Source organism: Perognathus longimembris, chromosome 19 (assembly GCF_023159225.1).
Source record: "Perognathus longimembris pacificus isolate PPM17 chromosome 19, ASM2315922v1, whole genome shotgun sequence".
In the NCBI taxonomy this organism is placed as follows: Eukaryota; Metazoa; Chordata; class Mammalia; order Rodentia; family Heteromyidae; genus Perognathus; species Perognathus longimembris.
Window position 1 is genome coordinate 7,101,491 of NC_063179.1, and position 17,462 is coordinate 7,118,952.

Consider the following 17,462-nt stretch of genomic DNA (forward strand, 5'->3'; position numbering starts at 1 on the left):
ACTGCTGTATTGTCTAGGGACTCATATACAGAGGGGGAAGGGTTGAGATTGGATCTGGGAGGGGCCAACCAAACATAGCCAGAATCAAACTTCATTGGGAGACTGCATGAAATCGTATAAAAATGTATAGACCCCGGCTGGCCACCGGTGGCTCGTGCCTATAACCTCTAGATACTCAGGAGGCTGAGATCTGAGACTCAAGTTCCAATGCCAGCTCAGGCAGGCAAATCTGGGAGACTTTTACCTCCAATTAATCAGTAAAAAGCCAGAAGTGGAAATTTGACTTAAATGGTACAGCACCAGCTCAGAGCCCCAAAAAGAGCCATATGATAAGTCAAAGCTCAGAGTTCAAACCATGCTGGCATTATAAAACGAAAAACTAGAAATCTTTTTCATACATAACATTGGTTTCTGCATAATACTACATCTTCTCAACCTTATTGTCCAAACTTTCCTTTAAAATGCCTTAAGTATTAAAGCAATCTTCATAGAAACTCCAACATACTTCTCATGAGGTCATTGTGGTTCCATGAGGACTTGTGAGTGGCATGTAAGTTTTAAAAGCGATGTTCGATAACCACAGCAGTTTGCCGTCCAGACTGCTTCGTCGGGTGGAAGGAGTCACCCTCACTGGTGAGCAGGGGGTGGTGGGAGGGGGAGCCGCACTGTTGAGTTTTGCTCCTGCCAGGATGTGTTCACACAAGCCCTAGCAGCAAGCGACAGGAAGCAAGGCCCTGCAAACCACACACCCTCTGCGACTTCTCCCTTTTGGATCAGTCTAGTCACTTCTTTCTTCATGCTTTTTGCATACTTTGATCTCTATATTTTATCTAGGTTTCTGCACCTTTAGTAGCTGCCTTCTCCTGAGCTTCTTTCATTTTTTATGGTAGTTCCATGAGTAAATATGGATATTTTCTATGATTATCAGTGTCCTACTCATTACAAGACTGCCTCTTTTTTTTTCAAAAACTGCCTGTTATTTATTAGTAAATATGCAACTTCATAAAATACAAGAATTTTCAACTATATGTTTATTGCACTTCATTAGAAATGAAAATATTTTTATTTTTCAGTTATGAGGATTGAACTCATGGCACCTGGGCCTTGTTCCTCAACTTCTTCCCTCAAGGATAGTACTCTTAACACTTTGACCTATGGTTCTACTTCTGGTCTTCTGATGATTAATTGGAGATAAAAGTCTCACAGACTTTCCTGTCTGGGCTGGCTTTGAACCACGATCCTCAGATCTGAGCCTCCTGGGTAGCTAGGATTATAGGCACGAGACTTCAGTGCTCAGCTAAAAGTAATTTTCTTTCAAGTGACTACTAACTTCACACTTGTTGGGCCATCATTTTTTTTTCAGGTTAGCTCCTTGGGCTGATGCAATATTCATATTAATTACAAATACTTCGCTTAAATGTCTCCTCATGCCTAATGTGCATACTTCTTTGCAATCAAGTGTTTCCAACCTAGTTATATGAGTGCTCAGAGTTGTTACTTCAGCGTTTCTGCGTGAGAAAAAATATTTAAAAACTGACCAAAGAACAAATTCAATGCTTGTACAACAGAGCATTACGCAGTTGTACAAACCATTCCAAATTGTACAAGTGTTTTAAGTGTACTGAATTAACATTCACCAAACCCAGGAGGAGCTCAATGCAATGCCTCATGTGCAGGTAAAATATTTGTCACAGCCTTAGGTTTAATAGGTGCTGAGATTTTTCCATGCATAGAACTATAGAACACTAAGCCTTCCATCACTTGTCCCATACAGGATCCTTGGCATAGACTGAGATGTCCACCCTATCACAAACCCATTGCACCCTCACTGAGATAGTCATCAGGGTTTAATGATCTGGAGAAACAGATTATCAAAGATCACTGAGTATGGGTAGAAGTTCAGAAGTCTGAGCTCCCTCATACAGGAGTTTAAAATGTGAAGACTATATCATCTTTTCACTATGTAAGTTTTACTCTCATTTTATCAGGAAGTTATCTGCCTTGATCAAATTGGAACTTTTTAGCATCAGCTAAAACTTAAAGGAAAAAGTTGCATGCCAGGCACCAGTGGCTTGCTGTAATCCTAGCTACTAGGGAGACTAAAACCTGAGGAAGCCAGCCTGGGCAGGAAATTCCATGAGACTCATCTCCAACTAACTAGCAAAAAGCTGGAAGTAGAGCTTGGCTCAAGTGGTAGAGTGCTAGTTTTGGCTGGGGGCGGGGCAGGGGGGCTGCTCATGGTAGTACCCAAGTCCTGAGTTCAAACCTCAGGACTGGTGCAAAATATAAAAAGTTATATGAACGATATATTCTGCTCCGCTTAAGTTACTTTCATTACCAAGGTTATTTGGGTTAGTCTGGCTCACCAATTTAAGCCAGGCAGTGTTACAGTTGATGATCAACCAACCCATGTGGTAAATATACACTGCCTTTGTATTGTGATCCAATCCACTGTGACAGGAGGACCAGGGAAGAGACCACAGGCTTTCCTGTGGTTGAAGCAGAAGCCCTGAGAAAGACCTCCTGCTCTGCAGGGCTGGCTGGCCCTGTCGAGTACCGTGACAGAATGTGCATTGTTTACCCAGAAACAATTCCACCATACGATAAACCTGGAAAGGAAATCGAGCTTTTCTAAGTGCCACTCCTTGGTTCGATTTTGAAGAAAAATGAAATTTTCACACTTCCTTATGTGATTAAAACAATTACCATAGAAAATGACACGGCATGGTAGGTATTTTGTTGTTAGCAGTGTATTTATTCCAACCGCTCCACTTCATGCCTGGATTTCCATAATAGTAGCTGGTTACATTCAGAGAAGTTAACAGATTTTATTGCTGACTTTTTTTTTTGTATTTTGTATGGTTACTGAGATACTTGAAAATATATCTGGATACTTATTAAAGACTATTCCACTTAACTTTATCATTCACTTTAGAGCCTGTAAGTCATTATTTACTAAATTACACAAACATTGTGCTTAGGCCAAAGTGAAATACAAGTATCTTCCATGTAGCAAGAAATGAAAATTAAATGTGCATACAAGCAAAGACGTTCCCTCAGGAGCACATTAAAACTAAATAAAATTTCCTCACACTGTTACAGAAATGATAGATTTCTAGAGTGCTTTCAAACAAATCTAGCTTCTTTTAGAAAAACTGGGTAACAGAAAATATGTGTTTGCTGAGCAACAACTATTCACTTTTAACTGAGAAACAATTAGTCAACAAGTTTTAATGCAGTGTGAAGATAGTTTTTTAATTAAAAAATGATTTAGGCATTTTAAGTCTTCCTGACTATAAAAAAAATTTGCCTAAACACACAAAAAAAACCACATGTATACAGGTATTAGAACTAGGAAACTGAAAGGGAATACCAAAATCAAGAGACACAGGGTAAAAAAGACAAACGATTACAAAAGCAATACTTGCAAAACTGTTTAGTGTAAACCAACTGAACAACTCATGGGGGGAGAGGGAAAAAGGGAGGGGGGAGGGGGAATGAGGGAGGAGGTAACAAACAGTACAAGAAATGTATCCAATGCCGAACGTATGAAACTGTAACCTCTCTGTATATCAGTTTGACAATAAATATATATATATATTAGCAGAATTTCAGCTTAAAAAAAAAAAGAAAAACTGAGGGAAAACAAAAATCGTGTTGGAAGAAAACCTAACGTGAATTTACGTCCATATCTAGGGTGCTTATTTTCACAGTACTAATATTTTACTATCCAATTTCCACAAGGAAAAATATATAAGCTTTTATATATTCACTTTGTCTGACCTCACAAACATAAAAAAATGAATGGCAAGTCTTATTCTATCTGACTTTCTAAGGGAGAATTGTGAAATCAGTCTGACTTGCAGATTGTTTTCTAAGTTAGATTCATCTATATTAGGAAGAGCTAAGACATTAAACAGAGCACGGTAGGAATGGACGCTCATGGAGAGTTCTCGATAAATAAATGTTGGCTGAGTACAGACACAATGCCTTGCCAGCTGGCTATAGCTATAAGCACAGGTGGCGGGGGGGGGGGGGGGGGGGGGAGGGGGGGACGGGGGGCGGGGGGGGGGGGGGCCTGCTGCAGGCAGGACAACAAGTTCCCGCGCGCGCTCCCGCTGTGCAGGGAAGCGCATGCCCGAAGGCTCTTGACTTACCTTTTTGGTGGAGTGGATGATGGTGCTAAGCACAGAGACTAGTTTTGCAATCTCTTTGTTGTCAGAAACATTCTTATAATAGTTCTTGGTCTGCACCGGAATGGGTAAATTTATAGACGCTATCTCCAAGTTATCTAAGTGAAAGAGAGAGAGAAAATTTACATCAAGAATATATGGAAAGGATTTTGTAAAGATTAGATTTGTGCTATGGCAAAGTAAGGATGCAGAGAATATTCTTCTTTATAAAAGCATGTAAAAAACAGCAGGAAAATGAACTATGTCCACATTTACTACCTCTGGATTCACAAAAGCTTACAATAGCCCCTGAAGTGTTTGTTGGGCTGAGCAGTGCTAGATCTCCACATCAGCTGAAGTTTGGTGTGCTGGAACTCGCTCTCGGCCCATTATCTCCTCCTAGGAGGCCACATAGCAGCCTTAAAAAGCAAGGGTCTCACCACCTCTGTAGCCATGGAAACCAGCAGCCCAGCAGTCCCCAGGAAGGCCAGGCTGGGTGTAGAGCTACGTAGGGAGCAGGGGGGGGTGGGGGGGGGTGGAATTGTCATCAATTAATCTACCTGCAAGCTCTCTAGAAAAGTTGCAAAGAAAAGTATCTTTAGCTATCCTGATAGAGAACTTCACTAAAAGAGAGGGACAGACAGACAGTCAGAGACAGAGAGACAGATGAAAGGGACAGGGAAAGGGAAGGGACAAGAAGGGAGAAGGGAGTGGAGAAGAGAGAAGGGGAAGGAGAAGGGAAGGGGAGGGGAGGGGAGGGGAGGGGAGGGGAGGGGAGGGAAAGGGAAAGGGAAAGGAAGGGAAGGGAAGGGATCATCTAGTCATATGCCAAAATTTTTAAAATAATAAAAATGAACAATCATCAACAACAATACAACTTCCCAGCTACTTAAGGCAATGGTGTGAGTGAGAGAAATGCGCATTAGCCATCTTGGAGAATGAGGGGTGTAGAGGAGACATTAGCAGCCCTGACCTCCTGGGACTCTGGAAGTGCACTGATGTGCAGAGCCACAGGTACTCTGACAGACCCTACGGTGCCTGGTCTTTCACTGGGGCTGGGTTAAGAATATCTCTTCCATGTCAAGAAACACTCATCACAGATGAATATGTGCTCTTTCAACCCTGAAACAGAATCCTTCTTGCTGTCCGAGTATCATTGCTGGTCCTGGGACTTGAACTCAGGGCCTGGGTGCTGTCCCTTGGTTTTTCACTCCAGGCTGATGCTATAAACACTGAAGCCACAGTTCCATTCCTGGATTATTGGAGATTAATTTGAGATAAGAATCTCTGCCCAGGCTGGCTTCTAGCTGCAATCCTCAAGTCTTAGCCTACGGAGTAGCTGGGATTACAGACGTGAGCCACCCAATTTGACACCCAGAACCCAGGCTCATCTTTAGATTACACCCAAATCACTGATCCATCTGCAGTGATGGGCACACTAAATGCAGATATGATGGCAGTAGGAAATCTCAAAATACACACACTTTGAGACTTGGCACGCTTCACACTGGCTCAACACTTATTATTCCAGTCTCACTTGATTTGAGAATGGCACCAGAAGATATGGAAGTATTTAAGCTCGATAACTGTTGATTTGCAGTGAGTATTTTTTTTTTTTTTTTTTTTTTTTTTGGCCAGTCCTGGGCCTTGGACTCAGGGCCTGAGCACTGTCCCTGGCTTCTTCCCGCTCAAGGCTAGCACTCTGCCACTTGAGCCACAGCGCCGCTTCTGGCCGTTTTCTGTATATGTGGTGCTGGGGAATCGCACCTAGGGCCTCGTGTATCCGAGGCAGGCACTCTTGCCACTAGGCTATATCCCCAGCCCTGCAGTGAGTATTTAAAATAATATTTATTGAAATGAATTCCAAGAAATGGAAATGAGAGGGTTTTTTTTTTTTTATTTGTCGCTGTTTTTTGTTTCCCTTACCTTTTGTTTTGTATGGAAGCTTATCTGTTTTGGGAGTTTTGTTTAAGAGGGAGCACAGAAAGAGTAGATCAAAGGGTAAACCAAGGCAGACGTGATACTCACTAGACACTAAAGGCAATTAGTGGGTGGGGAGCGAGAGGAAAACTGAGAGAGAGTGAGGGAAGGGGTAACACTGTATATCAACTTTACAACAGCAAATACATTTTTGAAACAATAAAATAAATAAAGGAAACTAAAAGCACATTTACCTTGAAGTTCATTTTCTCCTGCATCTGTCTCAGACTCACTGTCTTGGTGATGCTGCGAAGCAGCCATTTTTCTTTCATTCACCTTTCTCTACAACATAAAAGGGTATATTTTTCAGGCTCACCCTCTCCGTGAGAGAAACCGCTCCCCCGAGAAAGGGCTCGGTCCACGCTGCACCTGCGACAGCAGCTCGCTGCTCCACTGCCTGACCCCCTTGGGCACGCTGACGATGCACTCCACGGCCTTGCTCAGCGCCTGCTGTATGTCCTCCAGCGCGGGGACCAGGCACACGTTGGGAATGGCCAGCGTGATGCTGGCCCGGAAAATGGGGAGGTGATTCGGCTTCATCTTGGAGGCGCTGTTACTGTCTGAGTTAACATGAAACAGGGGAGAATTGGTATCTGTAACTTAAAATGAGACGTACGTCTTTTCTAGCCAAAAATATAACTAAAATCTCTAGAACAACACACAATAGGTACCTAATTGAGTAAATATTTATTGAATATTATCACACATTATAAGAGTCAATGAATGCATGAATGAGAACTATTGGAGGCTCTAGTGTTATTAAGTTCTATTAATTCCACATATCTATGAAAAGGACCATCCTCCATTCTCAAGTAAAATGAAACTTTAAGACCCTAAGATCATGTTTCCTCTCATATTTGGAATCTGTATCCAAAATATATGCAAATTCATAGATAAATGCATACATATGACTACATAGGACATGACTGTAATTGTAGGACTCTGTTGGGAGGAATAAAGGGGAGTGGAGAATGATGGAAGTAAATAGTATCAGATTACATCTAGTATGAAGGTGGTGTAAGGAAACTCACCGATAGCTGTTGAATAAAGGGTGCTAGGAGAGAATGGGGGAAAGGGAGAGCAATAGAGGTGGTTAATCTGATGTAAACGTATGCATTGTGAAATCCTTCTGTACAACGAATACATACCTAATCAAAATAAGAGGCAATGGATACATAGACCTTACCCCTGAAGCTCACGGAGTGGGAGGCGTGAATGCGCTTGCGGATGGCCTCCAGTGTATTCCTTGTAACTTTCAGAAGTGCATCCATGTTCTGATGGTTGAAATGAGAGAGCAGCTCACGGGCTTCTTCCTCCAACACCTCCGTTTCTTTCCTCTTTCTGGCAATTGTTGCTAAAGGCAAGGGGCCAGGCCCACCATTAAGGGAGGCTGCCAAGGCGTCAGAATTTCCTTCTTTTTTTGCTGTTAGAAGGTGAGAGACACAGAGAGAAAGACAGTTTTGTATCATGAGGAAGAACATCAAGATAAGATATATATGAGTTTAATGTCACCCTTCTTAGAGAGTGAAGCCATTGAAGAACAGAAAAGGAAGTCTGAACACCAGATGGATTGATGGTGGCCTCCCCTCATCAATGGGAGGAAATAAGCAATGAAAGACACGATGCTATCAGTCAACAGCTACACTGCGCCCCTGGAACCTGGCGCCTGGAACTCTGTCTCTCATTCGTATCCCTTGCACCGTGCAGGAATAACTTCCCTGCTACTTCTCAATATTCTCACCTAGCTAGCAAATGGTATGATCTAATCGACATATGATTCAGGGAAAATTCCAACCCATAATCCATCCCACCTGTTTAAAGTGGAACAAAACACCTACACCTACACAAGCAAAACAGAGTGCCAAATATGAAAGAGGGCCAATGCACAGGACATATACGCAGATTTTAATACAAAAAGAGGGGGGAAATAACTTATCATCATTACATATGCTCATAATCATCATTTCAGATTCATACATATCATGATGAAATTGTCTACAGAATTGCTTACAGAGGTGTAAAATTCATTGCTATTAGAAAATTCCATTTCATGTTTTTCGTAAACATCCTAGGAACACAGGCCCTCACTACCTCAGCTCTTACCTGAAGTTCCGTTCGTTGAATCAGCATTGCTCTGACTGCATGCTTTATCACTTTCTTCTTTAGCTGGAATCCCCACATCCAGCAACATGTCGATCAGCTCATTGACGGCTTCCTCCACTAAAGAGCTTTTCAAGTGCAGTATCTGAGCACCACTCACACAAAGGTCCTAAAAAAGAAAGTGAGGCAGGTGTTCTATGTACTTCTCTAGCTCTTCAGAACCCAGAAGGAACTATAGCAATGCCACAGTCACCTCCAGGTGAGGTTTCAGTCAAGGTTGACATGTCCTTGGCACTAGGCCCCCAGGCATCCAGGAAAAGAACCATCGGTCGTCGACGGGTGTCTGGTGGATGGACCAAAGCCAGGAAGGAAAGCTCAGAAAGCCAAGAGCAGCCTCTCTGCCCATGAGGTTTCCTTCCTATATCACAAATCTGCCTAGCCGGCCCTTTTTCCTCTTCATCTTTGCTGACAAGCCACACTCATCTCCTAGTTAACTTCAGCTCTGTTCCCTTCCCCTCCAGTGAGATCTCACATTTCTCAGAAAGGAAATTGAATAAGTATATACTAATACAATTTGGAGCACTGTGATGGATTCTGTAGTTGGTTAGACAGGCAGGTATATTCAGAGAGACAGGTCATATACGCCGAATCAGTTATTTACACCCAGATGGAAAATAAGGCTAAGAAATAATAGACTTCGTTGGTTAGTCAGTCTTGAGACTCCCAGTGTTCTTGGAGCGCCCACATCAGACATGGGCTCGTGGTTCTGTGACCACCTCAGGCCACTGCGTCAAGGCTACCTCCTGTCCCCTTTCACACACAGGTCATGGTAATAAAGATGCCAAGAATTCATGACCCCAAGCTCAGCCAAGCCTCTAATGCTACCATGGTCCTGAGGGGCTTTCCTCTACCCAGCTCTGCAATAGCTGTGACCTCCAGTCTTTAGCGCCATCCTCTCCCACACTCTCAATGAATAGCCTTGATTGCTATAGCACAAAGCAAATGCAGCCATGATAGGCAACCGTCATTCAACACACCAGCCCCATGCCAGTGCCCAGAAGACAAATCAGCCTCTGTCACGAACACCTTTTCCTCCTGTTCCAGTGAGTGTTGTTCCTTCCACTCAAAATAATTTCACACCTTAAGCTCTGACTGACGGCCCCTCCTGCTTTCTTCAGGCTTCGTGACTTCCAGGCCCCTGTTTTTCTCTACTTGATTTTCAGTCTCAGCATAAAGTTCAAATCGATACCTTCCTCCAGATACCTCATCAACACAGCTCTACTTCTGGATTTTTCCATTCCTCCATCTGGAATGCTCTTCCCCAAAGATGGTCACATAGAAGCCGGGCACCAGTGGCTCATAACTGTAATCCTAGCTACTTAGGAGGCTTAGATCTGAGAATTGCAGTTCGAAGCCAGCCCAGGCAGAAAAGTCCATGCAACATTTATCTTCAATTAATCACAAAAAGGCAAAAGTGGAGCTGTGGCTCAAGTGCTCAAGTGGTAGTAATCCTAGCTACTCAGAAGCCTGAGATCTGATGATCGTGGTTCTAAGCTAACCCAGACCAAAAAAAAAAAAAAAGCTCCCATGAAAACTCTTATCTCCAATTAACCACTCAAAAAAACAAAACAAGACAAAACAAAACAGAAGTTGAGCGCTGTGGCTCAAAGTGGTAGAGCACTAGCCTTGAGCGAAAGAGCTCAGGGACAGCACCCACGCCCTGAGTTCAAGCCCCACCACCTACCCACCCCAACAAAAAGCATAAATACCAGGTAGGGTGTCTACACAGTTACTGGTGTGATGACAGAAAGCAAACAAACTTTAAAAGGTAGACACAACATTTCAACTACTTAATAACAAATTAAAGTGAGCTGAAGGTTACCATCCACACAGAAAGACGGGAGGCCTGAAATTGGAATCCTTAGAAAAGGTCTTGGTCCTTAGTTTGACCGTTGGCTGTGCCAGGAAGCTCAGACTGGGAACGTTTCCCCCACCCCACCCTGCCTTGCTGAGGGCAGTTCCCTGTGTCTGGATTTCTTGTGCATGTGATGCAGTTTGTAGTAAGCGCCCACTTTTCTTGTACACGTATGAGATGATTCACACCTGGAAGACTGTGCCTACAAGGCCAGACCCACCTGAAACTCTGGGCTCTGTTAATGCCCTTCACATGCGATTCTACACTTTGCTTGCTAGAAAGAACGAGCTCTTCCTTGGCTCTTTGAGGAGAAAGAAAGCATGAGAATGGCCAAACAGGAATCCTCCCAGACCGCACCTGGCCTCCTTACCACGTGGCTGTGCATCTGCCTCGTCCCCGAGACAAGAGTGAAACTAGATAAACGCCACAAGGCCTCGCAGCGAGGCTGCTCCTGGGGACCTGGCCTCCATATCAAGATCACCATCACAACGCTCACACCATCACAACACCCAGAGCCAAGATGTGCCCGAGGCTAATGTGACAGCCCCAAAGGGCAGAGAGCACCACTTCCAGGACCTCAGTCCTAACAGGAGAGAAAAAGACCCACTGGCAAATATGTTTGTGAAAGTTAAATGGAGCTCTCCTGTGAGATCTTATTTGAATATATTCAAAAGGAATGAAGCTTTAGGTCCAGTCTTTGCCCTGACTGGGTTGAACAGATGCCTGGACGTTGTACCTAAGAGACGCCTACAGAACTCGGCCACACAACACCCTCTGGGGACACCACTGGACAGACATGCTTAAAGAAGGAATCTTACCCAGGAGCTGTTCAAAACACCGGCTTTATCAGCTAACGTCAGCTCACCACCCGCCCCTCAGCCAAACAGCTCTGTTCTATAAAATCTGGACAAAAATAGAAGTGTGGCCCTTTCCTACTGACCTAAAAATAAAGAGTTTTGTTAACCACATCTAAGTGGCTGTTGAGATACATCTCTCTTCACTTTCAAATTATTGTCAGGAGGTTCTGCATTTGGATGACATCTATCATAGAGTGATCAAAGTACAAGGGATAAAACTAATGTATGCTTCCAAAAATGCACCTTATAAAAAAGGAAATTACAAAAAGAAAATAATTTAGCCAGGTCCTGGTGACTCATGTCTGTAATCCCAGCTACTCAGGGGGCTGAGATCTGAAGATCACAGTTCAAAGCCAGCCCAGGTAGGAAAGTCTATGAGACTCTGGTCTCCAAAAAGCTGTAAGTAGAGTTGTGGCTCAAGTGGTAGAGCACTAATCTTGAGCAAAAAAAAAAAAAAAAAAAGGCTCAAGGGCAATGCCCATGCCGTCAGTTCAAGTCCCAGGACCAGCACAAAAACGAAATCAAATAATCATAACCATAACGAAATAAAGCATATGTGTAGTCTGATGACCTTGGTCATCTGGAGGAATTCATCACAGGTGAGGGGTTGTTCCACAGGGAGCTCACACAGAGGGGTGCTGCTCATCTCCTCTAGAACAGCAGCGATGCGGAACTCAATCAAATCATTGACCCGGTCTAGCAGCAACTCCAGATCCTCTTTGGGGGAAAAAAAAAAGAATGAGTGAAATTAAGTAAGCATTTTCTTAAACATATGCATCATTAAATAATAGCAGTTACATCAAGACTAACCTTTCTCCGATTTCTTATGTCCCTGGGTCCTACAACTGTTGCACCCTTGTTTGTGTCATGTTGTATCTCCTTTCATTGCTCCCCAGCTCACACACCTGCCTAGCTAGGTCTCTTCTTTCAGAAAGCTGTGTGTGGATCTCCACGAGCAGAACAAATCCCCATCCTGTACGACGACTGTAGCCTGAGCGTCCGTCCCTCTTCTCTGGGAATTCATCTTTCCATCCACATGTATCCCATCGCCTATGCCGCTGGGCACATCCCACAAATACAATTAAAGTGAACCTCCTCTCGTTTTTCTTTTCTACTACTATCATAAGGCAAACCTGTTCAGATTTGTTGAAGTAATATTGGACATTAAGTTCCAGGGGTGGAAAGGCCAACTCTGAAGAAAGTCAACAATCATTCTGCATCCGGAAAGATGGCTAATGGACACTCACATAAGAGACAAACACTATAGCAGCAAAAGCCAGCGTTGGAACCCTATTATGTATCAGAGCTGTAGCCCTTCAGTTAATCAATATCTTTACTTCCTAATGCCTCAAGGTTTCCATTATTGCTACGGTAATTACTAAGTATGCCACTCAGGACACAAAATCATTTATAGGATTCACTACTAATAGAGAATCAACATCTAACGTGTTTGCTATTTCCATCTGACAGATTCTTTTTTTTTTTTTTTTTTTTTTTTTGGCCAGTCCTGGGGCTTGGACTCAGGGCCTGAGCACTGTCCCTGGCTTCTTTTTGCTCAAGGCTAGCACTCTGCCAACTTGAGCCACAGCGCCACTTCTGGCCTTTTCTATATATGTGGTGCTGAGGAATCGAACCTAGGGCTTCATGTATACAAGGCAAGCACTCTTGCCACTAGGCCATATTCCCAGCCCCCCCCCCCTGACAGATACTTCAAAGCATTTTCAAGGACATTTGTAGCAATTGTGCCAATGTTCCCCCCCAAGGATTTCCACTTCCTAATCCCCTGGAAGTATTACCTTATAAAGCAGAAGGGACTTTGCAGAGGTGCTAAGGATTTCTAGAGACGGAGAAAGTACCAGAGTCTCCAGATAGTTAAAATGCTCATCAGGGATAGATGTCATTTCAGAAGTCAGAAACATCAGGAAAGAATGTGACCATGGGAGTAGACTGAAAGGGACTTGTGGATGCTACACTGGATGCTCCGAAGATGGGGTGGCCGCTAGCAGCTAGCAGGCCACCAGGCAGCTGAAATAAATTAAGCAAACCATCCCCAATGGCACCATGATTTCACTCCATATGATTCCATGACTGTATTACTTTAAGCCATTTAGTTTGTAACACCTTGTTGGAGCAGCATTTTTAAAAATATATATTTATGCAGAAAAAGTCCAACGTTAAGCCTATAGAAGCGCTTTTTTATCATTCTGAAGCATACTAATACTTGTTTCAACACATTATACAAATAACCAGCTATAAAGAGTCGGCACGCTTAATCCAATAAGAAATCCAACTGTTCTTAAAATTTAACATAATTTGTCTCCTGAAGAAACTTAATTTTTGTTCTACTTTAGTTCCTCTATTTGAATTGCAAAAAGAAAAACACAATAGAGTACAAGAGCTAAGAAGAGGTTTCTTTAGGAACTATCTTCTTGTTCACCAGCTAACGTTCTAATAAAGCATTCAAACTGCTAGCACTCTCATCCTAATAACTCTCTAGGGAGAATATTCCTGGAGCCTGCCTTGGTAGCCTGTTCTAATTTGATTGTGATAACTCTTCCTACGAAGCTTTTATGAGCTTTATAAATGCCTCCTTAGAGACTTTCAGCCAATTTCCTCTTATTTTATTTCCTGGGGAGATGTGCTTTGGAAAGAATATGGGCTGAAAATCAAGGGAACTGGACGGAACTCGTCTCGGCTGTTTGCATCTATATGACAATAAGTGGCATTTAGCATCTCTGGATCACAGCTTTGCAACCTTTAATTCAGGGTCCTGCTTAAGATTGCTTCTACAGTTTTGTGTAGCATTATGGTGCTATAGTTGCCTGATAATGCAGTTTGTGTCATTGCACCTTCAGAGTATAGTGACAGTGGAATGATACACTTTGGGCATATCCAAGGCCCCATTACAGTGTGTGTTTGAATCTAGATCCCAATCTATCAAGAAGAATAAAAGGAAGGCATGGGCAACCATATAATACCTCACTACTCCCCACCCCCCAACCCAGCACTTTGCAAATATCCTTGAGCGTAGAGCAACTGGGAATTAAATAGCTATACTTCTGAGCCCTGAGTTATTCAAAAGGTGCAGTGAGAAAAAGCTACTAATAAACCAAGCTCTTGTTTCAAATAATCTAGGTCCTATTTCTACACATAATCACTAGAGAGAGGGAATGAGAGAGAAAATAAATGAGAATAAAAAGGAGATATCACCGGAGGCATCTAGATGCTCCAGAAAGTGGAAAACAGGTGATGACAATAAGGAGTTAGACTAGGGTTTGTGGGTAAGTGTGTGGGTACTTACTACATCAGGCTCATTGAGAAAAAAGTATGAGAAACATCCTGGTTTTCAATCTTTTGTAGTCAATTTTGGGGAGAAAGATGAAATGGGACTAAACCATTAGGAAGCGTTTGAAACACAGAGCCTCCGGTGCCAGCTGTAAACACAACGGAAGCCACAGGAAAAAGTGGTCCCATGGGGTCCAGTGGTGACATGAGGTAATGGCGGGGGACGTACCCTGGCTATAAAGAGTGGGCAGAACTTGGTCATGAAGAGAAGATCGGTGACATCGAGTATGAAAGGAGGACAGAAATGCATAAGGTTTGGGGGGGGGGGCGGCGGTGGTGGTGAAATCTATCATTATCATACTCCAAACTGTGTACCCATACCCCTGTGTACCCATACCACTGTGTATCCTGTACCCATACGTACCCACACCCCTGTCTACCCAGACCCCTGTGTACCCCGCACCCCCATATATCCATACCCCTGCGGACCACAAAAAGATCTGTTAAGGGCTAACATATTCTAGAAGGCAGCCAAGGAACTATGGAAATGTTTCGTGCAAGAACTATCTTAAAGACCCAAGGCATGCTGGCCTATGAAAGGCTCTAAAAAGTCCTCTGGAAAGCTAACACCTAACTGGTTAACGTATTCTCAGACATATTTGGGCCCAGAATCCTTTGCAGCCTATCTAAACACATTTCAGGAAATCAAATATGGGACACACCACCTCACATGTGCTTTAAAAAGTAATATGTCCCTCGTGAAGGAAAAGTAATGATGACAATATCCCCATCCACAAGGTCCTGGTGTCCAACGCTCTACCCCATCCTTGGGGTAGGGTGGAGCTGGAGGTCTAACTCAGTGGTAGAGATTCTGCCTAACATGTGTGGTCTCCACCTTACAAAGACAGGAGAAGAAAGAGGAACAGAGGGGGGAGGAAGCGTAGGAGAAAGCGGAGGAAGAAGAGAGAGAGGAGAAATTTCAAATACAATCAGTGTAAGAAGCTGAGTAACTAAGGATTCTTCAAATTCTAATATCCAACATTAAGAATAAATGAAAATATTTGGTTAACCTCATAAGATAACATTAAATGGTGGATATTTATAGTTTCCTGGAAATTACTGAATTCACATCGCTTGGTAGCTATCATTCCTGATGGACTAGCTAAGAGTCCTAGTTTTCAGTTCCTTGTTTACATCATCATAGTAATAAGAAATGATACAACTCGTATTAAGGACACGGCCTTTAAAGATCAAGAAATAAAACACTTAGACAGACTCACTGATCTTTGCAAACGAGTTTTCTAGGTACGTCTGGATATTCAGCGACGCCCAGGTGAGGGCAGCCAGGCCAGGCTGCAGAGCTGCGTTCACGTTGGCCAGGTGCGGTGCCGCCAGCGGCTCGAGGGCGGGAGGCACCTTCGACCTCACTCTCTGGTACTCGGCCAGCATCATCTGCCATAAAGTGGGGTGAAGTAGTCCATTAATAGCTCTTTGTATCCTTTACAGAAAAGATCATTTTTGTTCAGAGGCAAACTGTGGGGTTCTCCCAGCCTAGCATCTAGAAATAATATAAAATAAGAACAGATGACAGCAAGCCTCTCTATAGTTACAAACTCCTAAGTCAAAAAAATTAGAGCTGAGGAATAAGAATTTAACAATCAGAGTTTCCCATCCCCTCATCAGCCTCTAAGAGGAGACAATTCTTGAAGTGACTTTTCTGGACCATGGGAAGTCAGCGCCTTAGCTGGTGGCTAATTGTGACTGTCAAATTGATTGGATTAGGTCAGGAGGGCTCTAAACTAGTCACTGGTTTAATTCAGTGATGGGTTCAAATTTTGAATAGATTATTGGGTCGTGGTAGAACTGTAGAAGGTAGAGCTTAATTGGAAGAAGTCAGTTACGGGGGTCGATTACTTTCATTGAAGCACCTCTGGCTTTGCTGTCTCTGCTTCCTTTCCATCATCAGCTAAGCAGCTCCCCCCTGTACATACTTCGGCCCCCAGGATGTCCTACCTCGCCACCAGCCTAGAAACAATCGAGCCAGCCCGAATGGCTGAGGTCATGAGCTAAAATAAATATTCCTCTCTTCTAAACTGTTCATGCGGGGCATGCTTCACAGCCATACCAGCAAAGCCAGGCTAACTCTTCTATAACCCAACCCAGGCATGTGTAAAGCAGTCCTACAGGGACAAGAATTCCATCTGCTCTGTTCAGTGTGCTTGAAAGAAAAGATGGAGCATAGGAGACGGTCAACGTGTCTGTCTAATCGATAAATCGGTTGGCATCAAAAAGGGCAGCTGAAAGTTGTGATTTGGGTTTCCTTTGAAAATTTCCTTTCTGTCTGTCTGATGTTGAATTATGTCACTATTTCATCCACAGGTTTTTCTAAATAAGCCTAATGGTACTTTTAGCCTGTCTTTGAGGGAACTCGAATGGTGTTGTGAGGTGCCAGACTTTGAAGTCAGGTCCCACCACGTGAACCCCATTTTAGAATCGAACCCTGAGCCAATCAGATTTGTACCTGTGTTCTAATCTTGCTTGCACAGCTGATTGTTGTAACCTTGTTCTTTGCCTTTATAAGCCCTGTGTAATCATAGCTCGAGGCTCCCTCCTAACCTCCGCTGTGTCGGTGGGTAGGACGAGGCCCGAGTTGGCAGCTCGTTAAATAAAGCCTTGCCTTGCTTTTGCATTTCGGAGTGTCTGAATCTCAGTGGTCTTCTTGGGGGTGGTCTTGCGACTTGGCACAACAGTTGTTAAATACAAATAGTTATAATGTAATTAGTAGCACTGCTTTGTTATTAGGTTAGTGTTTCTCAGATTGTTTTCTTTGGAGTACTAAGTCCAAGACATTCTATAACAAACAAAAAAAAAAATGATCCCTCAATGGAAACATTAGAACAACACTAAATTATCTTCCCTCTTGGAGAGTCACAATACTGGTGATTCTGAGAAAACTACCATAAAGGTTTAAGAAAATTTTTGAGAATTTTGTGGAGCCTAATGTTTCCCAAATGGGTTTCATAATCTTTTCTTCATATACTTTTCTACAATTTCTATATTACCCTTTCAATTTCCATGAAAGCCCCTTTAGAAAAGTCTACATTTGGTGAATCTATTAATAGCTACTTATACATTCCCTAAAGCTTTTATCCC

General features: G+C 43.1%; 1 protein-coding gene across 1 annotated transcript in view; it reads right to left on the bottom strand.

Moving 5' to 3' along the window:
- Positions 1–17,462, bottom strand: part of Dnah5 (dynein axonemal heavy chain 5) — a 205,526-nt gene that overhangs the window by 124,843 nt on the left and 63,221 nt on the right. The window contains exons 16-22 of the mRNA XM_048368360.1: positions 15,590–15,761; positions 11,596–11,741; positions 8,256–8,421; positions 7,339–7,575; positions 6,522–6,712; positions 6,347–6,434; positions 4,158–4,291 (exon numbers count right to left, since the gene is read on the bottom strand). Of these exons, the coding sequence (XP_048224317.1) occupies positions 4,158–4,291; positions 6,347–6,434; positions 6,522–6,712; positions 7,339–7,575; positions 8,256–8,421; positions 11,596–11,741; positions 15,590–15,761 (1,134 nt within the window). The remainder of the gene's footprint in view (positions 1–4,157; positions 4,292–6,346; positions 6,435–6,521; positions 6,713–7,338; positions 7,576–8,255; positions 8,422–11,595; positions 11,742–15,589; positions 15,762–17,462) is intronic.